At 39.9% G+C, this 22,528-nt stretch overlaps 1 protein-coding gene across 8 annotated transcripts in view; it reads right to left on the bottom strand.

The window, feature by feature from the left end:
* Positions 1-22,528, bottom strand: part of CLGN (calmegin) — a 72,495-nt gene that overhangs the window by 20,689 nt on the left and 29,278 nt on the right. For 6 of the 8 annotated variants that reach the window (XM_069855263.1, XM_069855262.1, XM_069855261.1 and 3 more), the window contains 7 exons: positions 20,972-21,079; positions 20,203-20,396; positions 17,802-17,880; positions 17,604-17,682; positions 5,176-5,354; positions 4,200-4,270; positions 1,108-1,166 (listed from right to left, as the gene is read on the bottom strand). In XM_069855263.1, coding sequence (XP_069711364.1) covers positions 1,108-1,166; positions 4,200-4,270; positions 5,176-5,354; positions 17,604-17,682; positions 17,802-17,880; positions 20,203-20,396; positions 20,972-21,079 — 769 coding nt within the window. Of the gene's footprint in view, positions 1-1,107; positions 1,167-4,199; positions 4,271-5,175; positions 5,355-7,319; positions 7,478-17,603; positions 17,683-17,801; positions 17,881-20,202; positions 20,397-20,971; positions 21,080-22,528 lie in introns of those variants that run through there. The other 2 variants (XM_069855266.1, XM_069855267.1) reach the window with 2 other exon arrangements.

The following is a 22,528-nucleotide window of genomic DNA, read 5'->3' on the forward strand; positions in this document are numbered from 1 at the left end:
CATAGGCTTTGTTAATATTGAACTGCCTGGGTGTCTTTAAGCAAATACGATTGTTTGGATGCTAGAGACAATTCCTACACAACATGAGACCAAATAATCAGAGACACAGCAGCTCTAAGCATCTCATCTGTATGGAGATCTCCTCTGCTACTTCTTAATTTTTAAGAATTATTTCTGGTAACCGTGAAACCTAAACACACCTGTTCTGGACTGTCTGGCACACCAAAGTCCTCCAAGTTACGCTTGCTTACCACCTTCTATTAATATTAATTGATTTCATTTAACATAAGAGCAGCAGCAAGGTTTCTTTTGCAGCAGAGGCTTTCTCTGGGGTCGTTCAGCCTGGAGAAGAGAAGGCTCTGGGGAGATCTTTCAGGACTGGAGGAGACTGAGGGTACAACTGCCTCAAAGGAGGTTGTAGTGAGGTGGGTGCTGGTCTCTTCTCCCAAGTAACAAGCAATAGGACAAGAGGAAGTAGCCTCAAGTTGCACCAGGGTAAGCTTAGACTGGATATTAGAAAAAAATTTTCACAGAAAAGGTTGTCAAGCACTGGAAAGGGCTGCCTGGGAAAGTGGTTGAATCACCATCTCTGGAGGTATTTAAAAGATGCGTAGATGTGGTGCTTAGGGACATGGTTTAGTAGTCAACTCAGCAGTGATAGGTTAAGGGTTAGACGTGATGATCCCAAAGGTCTTTTCCAACCTAAATGATCTTACGACTCTATGGAACATGCTGCTTTCAAAACATGTTTAACAAGTGAAATTGAAGTGGGAAATCTCTAACATGATTTTAGAGAAAGTAATTTTCAAGAAGTACTGTTCATAAACAGTCAGTAGTGAATATTCAGATCCCAGAGGGTATTCTCACATTGTTCACTGCAATAGATTGCCAAGTTAATAAAATAAAAAATATCTTCCCACTAAGTAACCCAGAGGGCAACATTTGACATCTCAGTTTCAGGATAACAATGATTATAGGTCAAAAATATGTTAGTTTGTATGTCGTCTAGGTTTTCAAGGATAAGTTCAGGTTACAGGGTAGTTATTTCTCAACAAGCAAAAGAACATCGGAAACTGTCTAGTGGAAGTAAACATTAAAACTTCATACCATCATATTTAGCAATGTCATCATCTGTGTCTTCTTTTTTGGATTTAGACACCACCCATCTAAAAAAAAGAAGCACACTGGTCATTTAACTGTCTATGCAGAGCTGTATGATTTAAGAAGGAAAAAGAGCTTTCACTTCTAGGCTGTGATAATGATTTTGACAGTCAGGAGCATGTAACTTTTTGTAGTTCAAAGAGCATGAAATGAAAAACTACATAGGTTAGTCTAATACAACATTTCAAAACGCCACCTAAGAATGTAAATGAATATACATTTCTAAACTAATTCAACTATTCTGAATAAGCTTCAGTTTTATATACAAGAAGACTGTTTAAATATTACGTATGTAGATTATGTCAGAGATACATGGAAAATTGCAAGGTTCAAGTGTAAATCCTTGACTATAATAAGAGATATAAATCACCCGAAGAAACCTTAACATTAAGACAGCAACAACACAGATGTGTAGCTGAGGAGGAAGGGAAGAGATGCAAGTATGAAAATGACAAATGCACTAAATGGATTCCAAATGTGCTACACAATGGGGATCACAACAGGGCAAACAAACACCTTATCTCTTTGATACTATGAACAAGGCAGACTCATCAAATTGAGGTTACAAAAAAGATAACTCACATAGCCTACACAAATTGTTCATTTGGAGGAGGAAGGGGGAGGGTGGGGAAAAAAGAAAAGGAGAAAAGGGTAGTCCACGCTCATCTGGTCATACAGTGGCTCTACCCTGACCCATACACAGGCATATCTTAAGGCAACAGCATCACTGAACTCTTCGTTGTATCAACCACAATACTAATTTCTCACCATCAATCTGTAAAGGACTATTTTCAATCATTCTGAGCTATCCTTTGCCTTGAGTATTTCAGGCATGAATACTTTATCTTTTCTGCTTGAATTTCAGCCAGATTTGTTCACTGTTAACAGAGATGCTAGAAAAGCTTCACATTATAGATGGCAAACTAGATCCTTGGTCTACCAGGAGAAAGACCAACGAGGAAATAACATATCTTGACAAGTCATGCACGAGATTTTTAGAGCACATTCTCAAAAAAGCTATCCTATCCTGGTGATTTAACTCATCAGTTTCTATGTACTCTTCTCTCCAGTTTTAGGGAAGAGAGGCAACAAGCTGCTTATCTGCTCATACATCTTGGCTCCATACTTGCTATTCTTATGTAAATTATGTACAGTCAGAACAAAAAATCCCAAGTATTGTAGCTTGTAGGAAGGCAAACTAGTCTTTGAACAGATCTCACAAAGCTAGAAATTGGGGTGAATGATACCATTCAGATATCCCAGTTAAGCTTTTGCATTTGTTGATCAAGATTTTCCGTTGGGTTTTTTGTTGTTCTGTTGGTTTGTGTTTTGTTTTATTTTATTTTTAACAACCCTCATCACCTCTTTTATTTAATCATTTTTCCTAACACCACTGGTACTCTTTTGTATTGCACTTTTTAACATTTAGAAGTGACATATCAGTAAGACAAATGATACACTGAAGATGGGAGTTTATGAACTTATTTCCCTTCTATATTTGGTCTAAATATATAACAAAAAAAATAAGAAAACATGATAGAATATACTGTGACATAATGTGATAATGACAGACTAATATTCAGTGGCCTGAGGTTCCCTATAACTCTACAGAAGAGAATGCTTTAAGAAAAAAATGGAAAAGGGGAGTAAGACTCAATCTTACAGAAGTAACCAGTGCCTGCTACCATGTTATTTTGTTTACAGTTTATATATGCATCCTCAACAGATCTGTCTTATGATGGTATAACCTCACTCCTACAGAAGGCGGATCTCAGGCTTCTCACAGGAAGTAAATAAAACAGGCAGCTTTAAGTTCTACCATAACAAATGTACCATATTGCATTTCCTTCACCTCTCTGTTTGGCTTTTCACAGGAGAGTTAGTTTTGACTCCATCGATTTTAGTAACATATAAAACCACCTTTTTTCGTAATTCTTCACAAATCAAGAGATTTTGTTCAACAGAATCAAAGCATACAGGAAAAAGCTATACCAATAAAGAGACCTGATTTATCATTGAAAAACACTTGCCATTTTTAAAAGCTCTTCACATAGTAAGAAAGTACTCATCACATCAGCTCCTAAAGGGATCTCTTCTGCATCCACAGATCCTACCTGCATGCACACATAACTGAAGCCAGTGACAGTACGCTAGCCTGGCTTGATTCAAAAAAGAAAAGGTCAGTGATCATACAGATCACATTTACATCATACTCATTTGTTTTCCCTTGGTGTTCTACACCCTTTACATCTCAGCTAGAAAGAGGACTGAAAGCCAAGTTGTTTTCCAACTGCAAGTAGTGAGCCTACTCCAGAAATAGTAATATATCACATTCTCTCTTACTGACAGTGCATTGGTGGCAACTGACTGTAGCTCACAATGCACGGTTTTTCATGAGCGACACTAGTCATCCAGTTACACCTTACACTGCCATACTGTTGAGAGAAAACTGGTAATACACAGACAAGACAAAAATTTCTGGCTTAAGAATTGCTGAGATAAACCTGAAGATTTTTCTAAAATTACAATGCAGTAAGGTCAAACTACCTAAGAACATTTCAGTAGTTTCATAAATATCTAATTCTTACTCAGTATGGTAGGCAATAAAATAAATGAATACAAAACTTGCTAAAAAAATATTCCCCAATAGGGGTTTTATCTATAATGTTGAAAGCGCTGCCTTCTTACACCCACCTAAGTGCACATGAAGAAAGAGTTTGTGACTGCAGTGTAATGGCTATGCACTTCACCTTGCAGCTAGTTAAACTCAACTGGATAGATCTTTGAATTATATTACTTTTCTAAATGCCCATAAACCCAGAGTTTATTAAAAGCTTCCTTAAAACACAAAAAAGTAGTGACATACCTGAAATGTTAACTGTCCAGCTTAACATTATGATGTATTTTGGAGCAAGCATTACTAGCTTTCCCAATTCTAACCCCTGATACTGGCAGAAAAATGAATACAAATTAAGTCCTGCCACTGCAAGATAAACTGCTGAAAGTAAAAAGTTCAGAATTCTAAGTCATGAACTTACCCAGTCAATCCTCCATCAAAGGTTTCTGTAAAATACACTTCTCCAGTTGGCTTTGGAGTCTGGTATACAACCTACAAGACACGTGCAGATACACGCTCTAACACAAATTTTAATTTTCCATTTGAACTACGCTATCGTACCTCCAAAAGCAGTCACCCTAGACCTCCAGATCCCACTCAACAGAAATATCCAGCAGCCTAAAACACCTTCCCCAGCAATGCCCCTGATCTCTACTGTTTGGATGCATCCCTCCAACAGCGAGCAATTTCACATCTGTGACTTTTAAAAAACACTTCCCGTGTTCAAAGCTCATAACTGAAAGTACTGTTACACCCCTTATATGTAACAAAACCCCATCAAATGTACTGTACTTGCACCAATGCTTTGCTTCCTCCCTATTTCTTGTTTTCTATTTTTCTGTTTTCCTGTCTGCTTGGCATATTACATTTGGGCCACACAGTAAAAACAAAAAGTTTAAAAAAATAAATGTATTAATATTGCCTATATCTATTATGAAGTACAGCATAACAAATGAAGAAGGATTTTCTGTGAATAAAAACAGTGTCAAAAGGCAGCTGCGACAGATGAATTCAAGACATCGGTCTAAAGTCAAGATTTCAGAAAGATCAAGATGCTTTCTGCATTCTTCTCTAGAAATAACATGTTAGGACTTACACCAAAAGATTCTGCCTCTAGCCTGAAGCACAGGCTAGTAAAAACTTCTTCATGACAATCCACCACAGGCAGAAGATCTGATTTTACAGTTTGGCATAGTAGAATCATCGATTAAGTTTGACCTACATGTCACATACAGCAACTGAAGAAGTCAGATCAGGGGGTTTGACACCCACTTAATTTGTCAACTGTGTGCAAACAAGCCCTTTTTAAACTTCATTGGCCCATCAACTTCTCTATTAGTTACAACTATACAGCTTTTAATTAAATAAACATTAGTTAAAGACACCTGCAGTCTTACCTCTAAAGGAGATTTATCTCCGTCAATATCAGCTTCCTGAGACTGCTTGTCAAAATCCTCCACTTCAACATCTGCATCCAGAGTGTCCTCGTTTTCAATTTCTGCCATTGCAGAGCTAATTATCAGGACACCCAAGCACAGCCAATCCCACTGGAAGTGCATCCTGGTTATCTGAAGAACTGAAAGTTTTAGATTTTAAATACCATGACAAGGATATTATCAATACTATTTCAATTTTACCCTGGACTTTATCTACATGAGAAGAAGCACATTAAAATAATAAGAAACAAGCATCATGAAGTATTGTCACTATAGTATTTCAGTAATACCTTAATTTGAAATATTTCTTACTCCACAGCCCTGTGGAGTATGGCACTCTCAAGACTATTTTTCCCTCCCTGTCCTTCCTATGGAAGTGCTTGTAGCCTGTTACCTTATCTTACCAGGTGATAAATCTAGCAAGTATCTGACTGCAGTATATAGACATTTTTAAGAACTAAGTAAGATCGCTTTTATTTTTCTCCCTGATTAACAATCTGAACAAGTAATCAAACTGAATCAGCCTGTACAGTGTAGCAAAAAGTAGCATCCCTTGCATTAGAGAAAATAAAATCAATAGATTTAGGATGTATTATCCTTCACTGCCAGAATTACTCATTTGTATTTGGCTCTTCCACCATCTACATTTAGATGAACACAGCAACTCCAGTTTTAAGTGTCAAAAGAAAGCACAAGATTGTTTCAGAAAACATCTTCTGTTTCAAAATTATTCAATAAGTGCAAAAGTTTAAATGCAAATATCTTTCTGTTGTCAGAGAAATCTGAAAATCTTTAATCTATGTAAGCATGAATATCAATAGCAGATAACTATCCCAGTTTCTCAATGCCGCAAAAGAGACAAGATTGTTGATCAGTCTTTTTTTGCTTCACGTCTGTAACACCTACAAATCCAGTTTTATGTGAGAGCACTCAGTGGTTTGGAGCAGTGCAGTATCGAGTGTGTGCCTAAGCAAGTCTCCTCAGTGGTTTCGTTGAAAATGCTTCTTTTCTGAATTTCTTTTTGCCTGAATTTGGAAATAGAGGGAAGACAGATTCTAGATACCATTACAAGCGTATTCATCCTCTAGTTCTTATTCTTTTTAAGCTTAACGTGGACAGAAATGAAAGCCAAATACTGATATTTAGTTTGCTATTGTAAGCCACTCTCAAACCCTGCACTACTGGTCATACTAAATACTATGCCTCTGAGGCTCTTTGTGTCTGAGAAAGCACTCACCCTTTTAGTTGTATCATCGCTCCTTAGAGATTAAATTGTTTACCGCTACAACCCTAAATATCCCAGCAATTCAAGACACCACCTTATACTAGAAATAAGAATCTACCTTCCTTCTTGGCTTTATCAGATTCGCTAAGCAATTCAAACATTAGAATTGCACCAAAAAATTATTTATCGCTCACTTTATAACATCTGCAAGTTCTGTCAAGCAACACATAGAGAGATCAAACAGTATCAGGACTAAAAACTCCACAAACCAGTGTAACTGTACTACAAACATCCAAAAAATACCCAAACAAAAAAAACCCAGAACACCAATTATTTTTTCCTTATTCCATTTAAAATCTATTAATTTAATATTTCTGCACTGACTATACTTAGAGCCAAACTTCAAAGTATCATATAGAAGTGCTTAACCCATAAGTATTATGGCAATATTAAGAAACTGGGACTTTTCACCCTGCTGTGTATTTTGCTTGAGAATGCCAAGTCTACGGTTTCCTCTTTCCTCAGTTATTAACACAGTGATACATCTCAAAATTCATCTGCAAATTTTACTAATTACCATTAATTTACTCCTCCTCAGCCAGTTCTAGAAATTAAAATAATCTTGCCCTGAAGATTTACAGTAATTCAGGTTATCATATGCGAATATTCAATCTCAAGGTGTACTTTTGAACGTCTTTACCTGGAAGGTACCACACTCAGTTTTACCAACCCCATTTTCTTGTTCTTCACATTAGAGTAGGACAAACAGTTGAAGAATTTCACATCAGTACCTTCCGTAACTCTTTGGATCTTAGCTCAAGTGGCATATATTAATCAGGTATTACACTTGCTTTTTTAGAATAAAACTTGCCTACCTTACTTCAGTTAGTCATGCAGATGGTCTCCTCCTCGTCTCCTAAAGCAGATGAAGAGATACATCTTTCTGTGTCGATGCATTTCAGATATTTTGTGTACAATCCAAAATGCCTTTCACTTACATTGCTGTAATTTACTGTAATTAGCCCCATCCACTTCTGTTCCACACTTTTGTTCCAGACACAGACTAGCAAGGGCATCCAAGAAATTAGGCTAGTGCTCACCTTTCCACACAGTGCCCTTCCAAAACTCCTGATGCTTTCAATTTGTTAAGCTGTTTCACTCCATTCATGCCAAGTCTTTTCACTACTCCCTGATCCCAGCCTTGGATATTCCTAATTTCATTAAATCTTCAAATACACTTCTTATTTTTCCCTTCAAGAGGAAAAGGTCCATTTTTTGACCAACCCTTGTTTAAAATAATCCCAGAAACACCAAAACACATTATTAAGAATAATTACAGCTATCACTCAATTGCCAGGCGAAGAAGGTTTCAAACAAGACCGTTATATCTTTTACTTTCGTGAACTCTGCCAGAACTACAGTCTCAGAACATAAAATAAAGAGTGATCAAAGAAGCATAGTCACAGAAATTTATCCAACAATAATTACACCTCCAAACTGGGATTCCCAATCATTCCTTTTGGGATCATAAAATGGCTTGGATTGGGAAGGGCCTTAAAGATCATCTAGATCCAATCCACCTGTCACGGACAGGGACACCTTCCACTAGATCAGGTTGCTCAAAGCCTCATCCAACGTGGCCCTGAACAGCCCCAGGGATGGGGCAACCACAGCTTCCCTGGGAAACCTGTGCCAGTGCCTCACCACCCTCACAGGAAGAAAATTCTTCCTAACGCATAATCTAAATCTTGCCTCTCTCAGCTTAAAACCATTACCCCTTGTCCTGTCGCTGCACTCCCTGATAAAAAGGCCCTCCCCAGCTTTCCTGTAGCCCCTTCAAGTACTGGAAAGTCATTATAAGGTCTCCTTGGAGCCTTCTTTTCTCCAGTCTGAACAACCCCAACTCTCTCAGCCTGTCCTCATAGGAGAAGTGCTCCAGCCCTCTGATCATCTTCATGGCCCTCATGACGCACAGCTTACATTCAGCTTTCTCTTGACAAACACACTGACAATTCCATCAATAACAACAACTTCAGTCCTGTAATTTTACACTTGATTTTTGCACAGCTTGGTCACACTTTACCATGGGAACATGGGTAACTACGGCAGAGCTACAGATCAGAAGGGACGTTCGAGCCAGCCGTGCTAGCGCAAAGCACACTCTTGGGACCAGCAACAGTGCTGCAACATCAGCATAATATTGCACCTAAAGTAACGAGCCACTGCTCCCGAGACACACGCTAGTACTTAGGAAAGACAACAGGCATAACTTGGAAGAATATTCTGACTGGATATTAGATTTTGTTCCCTCTATGAGGACAGGCAAGCAGTGGTACAGGCTGCCTAGTCTCAGTCCTTGGGGTTTTCCAAGACCAACCAGGCAGAGCCCTGAGCAGCCTGACCTGGCCTCAGAGCCCGCCCTGCCGCGAGCAGCAGGTTGGAGCAGACACCTCCCAGGGTCCCTTCCCATCTGAACGACTTGATTTCTACAGATGGTTCTGAGTGCAAACCTATCAATCTTCAGATCTCTGTACCACCATCCTTTTCATATTCTACAGATAATTAAATTTGCAGAATTGTTATTCCATTTGATGCAGAACTTAGAGGTCAGGATCTTTCAGATTATCACTGAATTCTCCTTGGACTTTGAAGAGGGTCGTGTCTTTTTCACAGAACTCCTGAGTTCTGCATTCTCAAGACCACCATTAACAGTCTTCCTCACACAGGGCTCCAAAGCTCCTGCATCCTGTGCCAGCACATAGCCTTTTCCTAGGGCCAAACGCCAATTCCATCCAGGGCAAGGAGAAGTGGGTTTTTTTCCCCTCATTCCTTCTGCCATCCATAACCATGTGCTCCCTTATGCCTCCCCCATAAAGCAACATCGGCACTGATCTGATGAAAGACTGCATCCAGTTGAAACAGCTCCATGAAAAGCACCCTGGAGTTCTTACAAAACTTTTTATTTCATGGGGAAATTGTACTTTCCCATCTTTTGCTGAAGTATTAAAAGCCCTATCCTGAAATAAAGGCTAGCCAAGTAAATCAGCAATTACTCAAGCCACCACGCTGCACTCATGCAGAAGCCTTTTCAAGTTCTTTTGTTGCTAGAGTAAGCTTGATTAAAATTGCCAAGAAAAGGATATCTTTCAATTAAAACAAACAAAAAAATAGCTTGAGTCAAGGGGCCTCTGGGTGCACAAGTAGCGCCCCAAACGAACCCGCTTCCTGCACTCCACACAGACTGTTTTTCAGGAGACCACAAAAGGAGAATGACCATGGCAAGACCAACCTTGGCTGGGCCCCAAAACCCACCCCAGCAGCTCTTTACCTTGACCTCAACTACCCCCACTTCTAATTCAACAAAACCCACACCAGTGCCTTCTTATCCCCCCCTTGAGCCCCCAAACAAACCCCTGTGGCTTCTTACCTCTACCTCGAACTCCCCAAAACCCACACCAGTGCCTGCTTATCCTCCCTTGAGCCCCCAAACCCACCCCTGGGGCGTCTTACCCCTACCTCAAATTCCTCAAAACCCACACCAGTGCCTGTTTATACCCCCTTGAACCCCCAAACCCACCCCTGTGGCTTCTTTCCCCACCTCAAACTCAACAAAACCCACACCAGTCCCTTCTTATACCCATACTGAACCCCCAAAACCATCCCTGCGGCATCTTACCCCACCTCAAGCTCCCAAAGCCCACACCGCACCTCGAATCCCCCCACACCCATCCCCTGCAGCTGCTCCCAAGCCTCCCCCCGCGCTGTCCCCCCTCCCCCCGCGCTCAGCCGCTCGTCCCGGCGCCCTCGTCCCCCAACCCCTCCCGGCAGGGCGCAGCATCGCAGGCGAGGGCGGATTTACCGGCGGCGAGAGGCGGTGGGAGACGCTCCCCGGCTCGCAGGCATCACCGGCCGCGCATGCGCCCTCCCCGCCGCCCGGGAGCGGGAGCAGGTGCCGCCGCCGCAGCCAATCAGAGCCCGAGCCCAGCCCGCCGGCCAATGGAAGGCGCCCCCCGCTCCCCCCCAGCCAATCGGAGCTCGGTCCGCCAGCACCGCCCGTGCCGCCCCAGCCAATCGCAGGGCGGCTCCCTCCGAGCCCTGCGGGAGGGGCCGCTTGGAGGAGCAGAGACTGAGAGGATAGTTTGGGTTGGAAGGGTCTTTAAAGCCCACCCAGTTCCAACCCCCCTGCCACGGGCAGGGACACCTCCCACCAAACCAGGCTCGTCAAAGCCCCATCCAGCCTGGCCTTGAACACCTCCAGGGCTGGGGCAGCCACAGCTTCCCTGGGCAACCTGTGCCAGTGCCTCACCGCCCTCATAGTGAAGAAATTCTTCCTTATGCCCTGTCTAAATCTGCCTCTCTCTGGTTTATGCCCATTGCCCCATGTCCTATCACTACAAAGATTTATAAACAGTCCCTCCCCAGCTTTCTTGTAGCCCCTTCAGGCACTGGGAGGTCGCTATAAGATCTTGGAGCTTTCTCTTCTCCAGGCTGAACAAGCTGAACTCTCTCAGCCTGTCCTCATAGCAGAGGTGCTCCAGCCCTCTGATCATCTTTGTAGCCCTCCTCTGGACCTGTTCCAACAGCTCCATATCCTTCTTATGTTGAGGATTCCTGAACTGCACACAGTACTCCAGACAAGGTCTCACAGGAGAGGAATAGAGGAGCAGAATCACCTCCCTTGCCCTGCTGGCCACGCCTCTTTTGATGCAGCCCAGGATACTGTCGGCTTTCTGGGCTGTGAGCGCACATTGCTGGCTCATGTTGAGCTTCTCATCAACCAGCACCCCCAAGTTTTTCTCTGCAGGGCAGCTCTCAATCACATCATTCCCCATCATGTATTGAAATCAGGCTTTGCCCTGACCAGGTGCAGGACCTTGCACTTGGCCTTGTTGAACCTCATGAGGTTCTCACAGACCCACTTCTCCAGCTCGTCCAGGTCCCTCTAGCATCCTGTCCTTCAGTGTGACAACCACGTCACTCAGCTTGGTGTTATCTACAATCTTGGTGAGGGTACATTCAATCAGCACATTCAGATATGTGATGCACATTGGTGCACGCTCCAGCACAGAGACATTTAAATACACTTGGCCATCGTGGCTAGAATCGGTGGGACCTTAGGTTTATGCACAGTGGGATTTTTGTGCTCCACATGCCTGCAGTCAGTGATCAGGATGGATGAAGATGTGGAAGCTTCATTGCTCACTGGAGCAATTTAGCACAGGTTTAAAGCCCTTTATTACAAGTGGAATCTCAGTCTAGCAATCCGATGGACACTCAAGGATCTTCCTCACAAGGGGAGGAGGAGGAGAAGACACTGATCTCCTCTCTCTGGCAACCAATGACAGGACCCAAGTGAATGGCAGGAAGATGTGCCAGGGGAGGTTTAGGTTGGATATTATGAAAAGGTTCATAACCCAGAGTAGGTATAGGGTTACTGCCCTGAGAAGTTTTTGGGCTCGGCTGAAGTTTTATCTTTACACTCTAGGCAGCATACAATTTATGAACACGGAAACATTATTCATGCCACCAATACTTGAAACGTGCAGGAGAAAGCGAAGAAAAGAGCAGTTCCTTGAGGGATCACAAGGATAGTGGAAGTTGTCCTAGCTGCCCAGCTGCTGAGAAAATGTTTTAGGGCGTGGTATGGTTGTATGTTGACCCTGCGCCACTTGGCGACTTGCATTATCAAAGCCTTCTTCCTAGCTGAGGCTGTAGGAATTACCATCCTCATTTCAAGCTCAACATTCATTCTGGTCACCAACCATCATGCCAATATTTGTGAGATGAACTATGTAACTACTTCCTTTCATTCTTATTGTTGAATCTCTTCGAGAGGTTCATCTGCATCTCTTTACTGAAGATCGCTTTGAAAAAGCACACACCTGTGCAGCCAAGGGCACATGTCTTTGCAATATAAGCCATCCCCTCAAAGGCAGGCAGATTTCAGTGCCCAAGGAATTCTTATTAAGGCATGTAAGCAGAGCTTTTCTTTCTATTGCCTATGAAACTGTGAGTCTGTGAAAGAAAAGAAGGAAATACCAGAAATGCTGATAGCCATAAGAAAGAGAGGTATTTCTTTGTCATAACTGTAAGCCTCTTTCAGCTAGTACTCGGGACACAAAAATCGGTTTTGTTATTTGCTTTTTACCATGTTGAGGAAACTGTCTTTTGGACATAGCAATTATGGCCTAGATACCATTAAGCTAAGCTTCCCCCCTGCCTGAAATAATTCTAAACTTCGAATAATCTTTATAGACTTCTCCATTTGATTTACGTCTACCACATATTGGTTTGCTGACTCAGAACTGTTTGGAGTTACTGTTAAAATGTGTAATGTGAATCATAGGTTCAAAGGTACATGTTTATTTTTGTGATATTCTGCCCTTCAAGTCATTGGTCATTGTAAACTAACACACAAGCTTAAACCCTAAACTGTATATATCTTTTGATATCCCCTTTTTTTACTGTAAGTGCTGATGGATAAACATGTCCCTCTGCAGATCTCTAAGCACTCTGGATTACGGCATCAATTCTTAACCTGCATTAAACTCTCAACCTAATATAGGCTGCAATATTTGGTCCAAGAAATACATGCATACATTTGTACACATCTATATCCACACACACGTATATATAGCACCACAGTATATAAACAATACTGTAAATCATCAAAATATTATTAAATGTGGTCTTTAAAATACACCCTTCTGAACTATTTTATGCAAAAAAACTAATTTCATCTTATTCCAAATAAAAATACTCTTGCATTAAGAATACAATTCTTCATCAACTTAACCCATTTAATACAAATCCATGCAAAAGTGTACAGTACAGCCTGTTTCTCACTGCCTGCTGTTAGGATGGAATGCATGTGCAGGAGAATGAGGGCGCAATTGCGCTTCAAGTGCTAAGAAAGGGATGCAGGAATTCTGCACATTAACAGGTAGATGCCTGTTCTGGTTTGAGCTAAAGCACTATCCGTTTTCTAACACCAGTTAAATCACATAACTTCATTTTGTGAAAGTCTGCATGTTTTTCAGACAGTGTTCTTCTCTAGCAGTGATAACACGGGGCATTGGTATGAGGAAAGGCCATTGCTTATACTGATTCCTATAGTAACCAAGGTCATCTTTGAGATGCCATAAGTCAAAGAGGTGAAAAAGGTTGCACCTGTATGGAGGAGCGGACAGGACAAGGTGACCCCAAACTGACCAACAGAGTATTATATCCCATATACGTCATTCTTGATATAAAACTAAGGGATCACGAGGGTGTTGTTCCTCTTCTTTGAGGGCTGATGTCCAGTGAGGACCTCATCTGTTTCCCCCTGCCCCTGATTATGTTCCTGAACCAAATTTCTGCGTGCCGCTCCCTCCTGCCGTTGACCCCTTCCCTGTGCCTACTCTGCAGTGTCTGTGGTGATGTAGAGTCATCGAGGGGTTGGGGGATGCAATTTCATATATTTATATATATTCTATTATTTTCTTATTAATAATATTTCCATTATTATTGTTGTTACTTCATAACAACTGTTTTAGTTTTACCTTCCAACCCACAAGTCTTTTTCCTCTCATTTCCTTTTCCCTGAGGGTGGAGGGAAGGGATTTGGGAGCCCAGCTGCTCAGTTTTAGATGCCTAAATGGGCTGGGCTGGGACTGAACCATGACCTTGCAATTTCCCAAAAACATTTCACATGAGACTACAGTGGTTTACCTTTATTTTCAAATTTATATCAAGTTTTGCCTTGTGACCAGGATTAAAGTATCAATAGGTATTGATTATCAAGTTATAGGATCCAAAATTTTATTTAAATGTATTTCCTTTCTGCAAAAATATAGTTATGTGCAATCCCCTTATTGCTTCCTGTAGTTAAGTCGATGCACAATTTACTGAAAAGTTTTACAATCCTCCAAACAATACCTGTTTAAATTTCAAGTTATTCAAACAGTAACTTGTAGGCACTTCTCATTTAAAAAAAGTATTAAACATTACATTAAGGCTGAAACATACTTCTGAAGTTTGAGATCAGGTTTCATATCGCTAAGTTGTCCCTAGCTCTGTGAACTGCTCTAAATACTCTCAATGAATATTGACAATTTTCCTTCAGTTCTACTTTCCCTCCAAAACTGGCCAGTGTTCTTAGTGGAGTTGACATCTGTCTCCTCAATATTTTTAAAAAAATGTCCATATTTTTAGTTCTGGTGAAACTTATCATACTTCTATGCTTTAGTCCCTGAGAGAGCCTGTAATGCCTTATCAATTATTTATAATAATATCTACTGAATGTTGCCAAGCTAAGGTGATATTTTTATCTATGACACCTTATTGAAGAACATTTTATAGAAATTACTTACTGTCCTGGTTTCAGCTGAGACATACTTAATTTTCTTTCCTAGTAGCTGGGATAGTGCTGTGGTTTGGATTTAGTATGAGAATAATGTTGATAACACACTGATGTTTTAGTGGTTGCTAAGTAGTTTTTATACTTAGTCAAGGACTTTTCAGCTTCCCATGCTCTCCCAGCAGGGAAGTGCCCAAGGAGCTGGGAGGGAGCATAGCCAGGACAGCTGACCCAAACTGACTAAAAGGATATTCCACTCCATACATCATGCTTGGTATATAAACTGGGTGGTTGGTCAGGGTCAGCGATTGCTGCTCAGGGACAGGCTCGGCATCAGTCATTGGGTGGTGAGCAATTGCATTGTGCATCACTTGGTTTGTCTGTTCTGTTATTATTATCTCTCCCTGTTGCTGTCCTATTAAACTGTCTTTACCTCAACCCAGGAGTTTTACTTTTATTTCCCCATTGTCTTGCCCATCCCATCACAGGGGAGAGGTGAGGGAGAAGCTGTGTGGCGCTCAGTTGCTAGCTGGTATCAAACCTCTACACTAGCATAATCCAGGTTCTTTATAGCTTTTAGTATTCTTAATATAAAGATTTAACATCTCTTTCCCAACACAAAGAATTAAGAATTAAATGGGGTTGAATTTGGGTTTTTTTGGGCTTTTTGCCCAGCCATTTTTTTGTTGCTGTTAGCCTCATTTTCAAAGAATCAGCAACTAGTGACACATCAAAAATAGGGTTTTTTTCAGCTTTCGGATGTCTTGATAAGTACCTGAAAAAAAAAAAAGAAAAAAACCCTCTAAAATCTGCAGAAGCGTTGCCCAAGACATTAGCTTTTCCCTCCTTCCAACTACACCTATAATTTAAGGCTGTAGCAATTGTCTTTAGTCACTTCTGCTGAACATTTTCTACTTACGGGTTCACCCACATTCAGACACTTAGGAGAAATTTGAAGAATAAAAATCTCACATGTCCCTCTGAAAATGTTTGCATATTGTAATTAACACCCAAAATGGTCACTGAAAAAAACCAGAAAAGCCTCCCTGTCTCCTTTAGCTGGTTTGTTTCTCATGACCCAGATTCTCGCAGCTACACTTGACAGCAGTGCAAACCTGGGGAATCGTTCCATTTGAGCATTTCCAGCACTTTTCCTCTGAAGTAAATGTAACTTCTCCCCTGAATAACTAATAAAATTCTCCACTTCTGTGAGTTTTTCTACACAAAATTTTCATTCAAAATTAAATAGAAAATTAATGATTATCAATACTATAAGGTCAGAGGTACTGAAACTTATTTAATAAAGCTTTAATTTAAATGCTTCTATTAACATGCTTACCTCACTAAGTATTGCCCATACAGGAGAATCAGAATTGACTGATAAACGAATAGCCTGTATTTTTCCTATGGACTGATTGATGTTGCCTGCTGCAATTCCATTTTCAAAAGCCCCTAAATAAAGATAAAACAAGACTTGAACAAATATATATTAGAATGAAATATGATTCCAAGTGAACTTACGGAAAAACTCTAAATTACAAACTATAAATTAACTCCAGGGATACAAGATTAGGAAAAAAAAAACTTTTGGAAAAGGTCAAACAATAAGCTGAAAGATAACGCTGCAAACAGTAATGATTCATTCCTTCAGTGATAGCAACTAGGAGTTGGAGAAGAATACAAGAAAATAAAGAACTCATACACACAAATGTTAAAAAACTAATTTAAATGTATTAGTCATGACCATACGCTTATGGCACACATGGTCACGTTAAATAATCTGAAAGAGCTTTTCTGAGGAGTATGTTTATTTTTGAAAAGATATATTAGGAACCATGGACCAATCCTGATACATTTCTTCACTAGTTCAGTGCATTTTAACTAAGCTTGTTCAACTGCAATAATACAGGCTGCCCAGGGAAGATGTGGATGCCCGCTCCCTGGAAGTGTTCAAGGGCAGCCTTGAGCATCCTGATCTAGTGAAAGGTGTCCCTGGCCATGGCAGGAGGCTTGGAACTGGATGATCTTTAAGATCCCTTCCAACCCCAAGCATTCTATGATCTTAATTTCCTATCAACTTGCATGAGCAACTGTGAGTTGAGAGCATTTGAGTTTGGATCTCTGATTAGAGCCAAACAGCCACAAGGAGGTAGTAGAGAGGTGCAAATCAAAGCTAACAAGGAGCGTTGGTGAGGTAAGAGTGGTTCATTGGGAGAAAAGAGCTGTTACGTAGTAAAAGAGACAGAAGAAAGCAGCAAGCAAAGCAGATCACCCAACAGTCCATTTTTGTTCACATAGTGGTGCTTTAATTTAGGTAACAGTAGAAATCAGGCAAGCATGTGGAGAATCTCCAGCTCCTTTAAGAGAAATCACACACTGCCCTGAGGAAGGAAGAAGGAGAAATGGGTGGAGGCACAAAGGAGGAAGGTGCATTGCATGATGCTTCATCTTCATTTCAGGTTGGAGCACAAGTTAACGCTGTCATAATCATAAGAAATCCTTGTCTTCAGCTAAGGCTGTAAAATCCAAGCCAGAATCAACTATCTAACTAAGACCTTCCAGAGACTGCATTTAGTTTTTCTTCTAACTAGATGCTTTGGGTTCTGCCACTGCTGGTAGGGTTCTTCATTATTTAAGACTAAATAGGGTAGTCATCGGTCAAACATCACATAGTACAATATGTAGTAGCACAAAGGGTTTCTTTTCCTTACTAGTTCAACTTGGAATGTGGTATTTATTACATAGGTAATGAAATTCTCAGATGCAGAAACATTTTATATGCAAGAACTAAATCTCATTTTGAAGTAATGATAAACAATTTACCTATTTTTAAATATCCGTCTTTGGTTGCTGGGTAGTTAAATTTACTTCCACTGTCAACTAGTTCTTTTCTTAGCATTTCCTGCAAAAAATAAAACAATAAAAACTCCAGAAATATTTTCTAGGTCATGACATATTATGCTGAACAGAATTCTTAGAATGAAATAGTGCTGTGTGCTGCAGTTGAAATGAGAGACTTACATCAGCTGGCAACGCTTCCACGGTAGTGTTAAAGAGTTTATCACTAGGGTGTTCCACATTTCCACTTCTGAAGAAGTACCTGATGATAAAGGTATATTATTTCCTGGTATTTTATACTTTAGAAAAGTTCTAGGGAAGTAATTCTTTTCACTTTTGCAGAAAAAGTTTCAAGTACTTTAATTAGTTGTGGGCTATAGAGAACACAAATAGGCACAGAAACTTTTCAGTGCATGACCAAACCATAACAGAGACTTCTTGTTTTAAACAGAACAAGTATTAAAAGCATCTTTCTCTGGGACTACAAGTGCAAACGTTCCTCCTTTTCAGTACTCAAATTCCAAATAAATTAACTCCTGAGGTTTAAATAGCTATGGAAGATACGCCCTCTGATCTGTTTCTATCATCCAAAGGCTCAGGTGAGATGAGCTTCTAGAATGTAATAGCAGCAAAAATCCCTGCCAAAAGAATCCCTCTTTTTAATCAATAATGATCAATTCAGCTGCTTCTAAATTATATCCCTTTTAGCCAAGGAGCAACAGCACTGTCAAATCAAGAATCTAAGGAAAACCACCCACGACATTTAAAAAAAATAATAAATAAATCCCTGTTTGGTTTTAAAATTCTGGCATTAGAGTTCTTAGGCTTTTAGATCCCAAAAGACCTAAGAAAATGTAAAGCATCAACCTTCTCCCGATATCAAACAATCAAGACCTAAGAAGACCACCAAATATTCTAGGATGAACTATACATTTTCACAGGTTAGTAATGCGATGAGGCTGAGAGCAGTTATTAGGCATTACCATATGCATGTTAGCTTCATCCAGAACAGCTTCCCAGTAACAGGAAAGCACAAAAAATATAGTCTACCCAGGTTTCCCAAAACATAAACAAGTTAATTAACAGTGTTGATCACACAACATCAGTGTTTATTATAACAGTTGTCATTTACTGCAGCTCACCACATGGAGATATAGATTTGCTTTCTTAGAATTATTTCTAAATAAATGAGAAATCCACAGCCTTTGCAGAAATGGAAGTATCCTTGTTTGGGGACCAGTTGGAGGATGAAGTGTAACAACAGTGACAAAGTTTTGTCTCTGAATTTCATCACAGATATGGTAACTATGGAAATTTGTGTGACATTCTCCTGGAACTGTATTTCTTGCTAGATTAGTTTTAACTTGGATCAGTTCTTCATCTGACAGAGAAGACAAAACGTTTCTGAACTATGCAGGACTGATTCTTTTGGAGCCAGCATCTATTTGTATTTTTCATAGAGCAAGTCCTTCTGAAAAACACTTCTAAACTACAAATGTCCCTTTCTTTCAAAGATGCCCAAGTTGAATGATGTGAAAACAGAGAAAATAGCTTCATCTTTTGGAATGGAGAGGTGTGACTTGGCTGCAGATCCAAACATGGGAAGTTAAAAGTTTGGCTGTAACCCGTGTTCAAGCTCTCATTACAGGCAATGGAGACACACTCAATACATTCCATGCAACTTAGCAACTGACTCAGGTGACCAAACAGAGAATGAGATTAATAGCTGTCTAGCTTCATTTTTAAGATGAAAGAGGAGAGATTTAGATTAGATATTAGGAAGAAATCTTCTACTGTGAGTGTGGTGAGGCACTGGCACAGGCTGCCCAGAGAAGCTGTGGATGCCCCATCCCTAGAGGTCGTCAAGACCAGGTTGGCTGAGGCTATGAGCAGCCTGATCCAGAGGGAGGTGTCCCTACTTATGGCAGGAGGGTTGGAACTGGATGATCTTTCTGGTCCCTTCCAATCCAGACAATTATATGATTCTGTGATTTCACTGACTCTATTGAGTAGATCTCTATCTGTCATGTATAGTAGGAGCTTATGCACCTGCCTTACATTAATGTCTCTACAGTAAACACCTAATTCAAGTATCTGAATCTTCAGCTGAATCCCACCTTTATTAATTCACTCTTCCTTATTTCCCCACAACAGTGGTATTTTGTCTTTGCTTTCACCTACACTGTTAAGTGTCTGATTTGGGCCATGGCCTTTGACTTCACATCACGCAAATAGCCTCTCTGTTGACAATTATAGAAACAAAGCTTTCACTGGCTCCACTGATGAAATTAATCAGTTAAAACCAAATTCCTTTGAGAATTATCATAAGAGAATGCAGAATATTTAATCAAAGAAATAAAAGGAAAAACTTTAGGAAGCTCTCTAATTATCAAAGAAGAAATGTATTTCAGAAGAGGAATTCAAGAAGGGAAGCAGATAAATAGCAAATCATGGATTTTGGGTTTTTTGTCAGTAGCAAGGCTATGATTTATGTGAACAGTTAAGCACTGGTGATTTTGAATACTCAGTCATCTCCAAACTGGATATACGTAGTCTTCCATATTCCGTATCATATAATACTTACTTTTCGATTTTTACTGGATTGAAAAAGGTGAAGCTGATGTAGTCCCCTGCCAGTGGAGCTGAAGCCCAAAAGAAGTCTTTTCCTTCATAAACTTTTTCCAAGCTATATTGCTGGTATATTCTTAGGCTTGTAGCCACTTTTGCAGGTGGATTACTATGTGCTTTATGCAGCTCATATTTGCCAAAATCTCTATCCTGTTGGATATAAAGAAATGTAATTTCACTCATACACTGAAAAAAAAATCTACTCTCTTGAATTACAACAGGAGGCTATTCAAGAAAATAATTACCTCAGTGTCAAAAAAATATACAATCTATTTATTATGGAAATAGAATATACATTTAAGTGTAATTACTGAGACTTAATGTTACAGTTTTTAGGCAGAGCTATACTGATTATTTCTCAATTGCCTAGATTTAAAAATAAATTTCTCCACAGCAGGATATTTCATTGTTGTCTACTATGCCTTCTGCCAGAACATTTGATTTTGGTCTCTGCTAATGAAACCTGCTTCATGAACCTTTCATCTGACCCAATACAGCAATTTGAATGATCTCATGACTGGTCTAAATAGCGCCACCAGGACATCTCTGAAGCGTGGTGCTTTGTTCCTCATGTCCTTACCAGATACGTGGTAGATCCACTGTTTGCCCTACAAACTCTCCCTAAAAATCTATCTAAAAGGATGCAATGCTTGAAACTAATTTGAGAAACAAGTCAGAACGCTAGCACGTAATTTAGAAATATGGCATTAATTTCTTATTCTTACTTTCAAATTCTGTATCTTCCCAGCCAATGATGAATGAACTCCCATATGCTGAAAGAGAGATGGTTTAGCACGGATACGTAATTTTGCCTTTTCATTTTCACAGTCCATCTGGAAAGAAAGTAAAGCGAATGAAGTTTTATTTAAATAAAGGAGAGGCAAACTAAGTTCTGTAAGGCATTTTTCATCGTGTATTAGAGGGTATGGGTCCAGGGGTTTTATCCATATTTAAATGAATAATCTTTAAGATTAAAATCATCTTATTTCAAATACACTGTTTCCAGATCAAAAGTCATAATTCCACTCCTGGTACTACATAGATTTGAAAGCTCAGCCACCACTAATTCAGGGATTTTTGCACTGTATACAGTCAACCACACCTCAGAGTAACAAAATACGGAATGCAAAATTGAAACATTGACTTTTTTTAACTGTTTCTGGCAAATTTTGCTTCAAATCCTCGCCTTGACATATCATTCTAATTAAACTTTATTGACCAAAATTGACCTTCAGGATAGATTCTGGTTACATTTCAATCTTTATAATTTTGGGATTTTTTTTTTTACTGTGTTCAAGAGGCTTAGACTGTACTATACTATAAGTTATGTATCTTTTATCTTATAACTACATAAAGCCCATAGATACTATATTTCAATCCTCTATTATTTTTAGTACACTTTGTGACATGACATATACCAGGGAATTAAATAACTGTAATTGGTAATAATTTCTGAGTTTCTTGATTTTTGAATGATAGCATGTTACTTCCTTAAATGTAATTTTTGCTCTATATCTATAGAGCATCACAGTTTGATACAGTGAAGTGAACATGCTACAATAATAATGAGACATAATGAAGCTAATGGGACAGAACAGAGCAAACAGCTAAAATGAGACTCCCTAGGCTCTACTCTCTGTTCTGCCACAGAGTTATTGCATGAGTTCAGAAGATCATTTAACTTCTCTACACCCAAGGCCTCACATCTTTACATTTGAGAAGATGACCTGCTTACCTCTTCAAACAAATGATTTCAGTTCTATAAGAGACATAAACTATATCCATGGTTTCTAAAGCTACACATGATATTCTTCACTCAGCTGGCTTAGACACCAAAACTCATGGGGGATTTATGGTTTCCACAAAAGTACTAATTAGAAGTTCAAAACCACCTGGAAGGCTATAGAAAGAACTAAGTATTTTTATGTCTGTGTGCAGCGGATATTCAGCAAACCAACGTAAAAACACAATACATGCAATTTTATGTGTTGCCCACAGCAGAGGAGCTGGAACTGGGTGATCTTTAAGGTCCCTTCCAACCTAAACCATTCTATGATCACCACAGGACAGCATATAAAAGCCACAAACAGATGCCTCACTGACCCTCCTGTGAGGCACAGCATGTGATTGCTTTGTGACACTCTAAGTTCCTTAGAAATGGGATAGCACGAGGATTTCTGTCAGCTTGCCTTCTCTGGCTTTTGTAAAAAGCCCACTGCTTTAATCAGTCAAGCAGAGGTGGAGCAGCAGCTGGGATCTCTGTTGTTCTTCTAGCCTCCAGT

This window comes from Phaenicophaeus curvirostris, chromosome 4 (assembly GCF_032191515.1).
Source record: "Phaenicophaeus curvirostris isolate KB17595 chromosome 4, BPBGC_Pcur_1.0, whole genome shotgun sequence".
NCBI classification, from domain to species: Eukaryota; Metazoa; Chordata; class Aves; order Cuculiformes; family Cuculidae; genus Phaenicophaeus; species Phaenicophaeus curvirostris.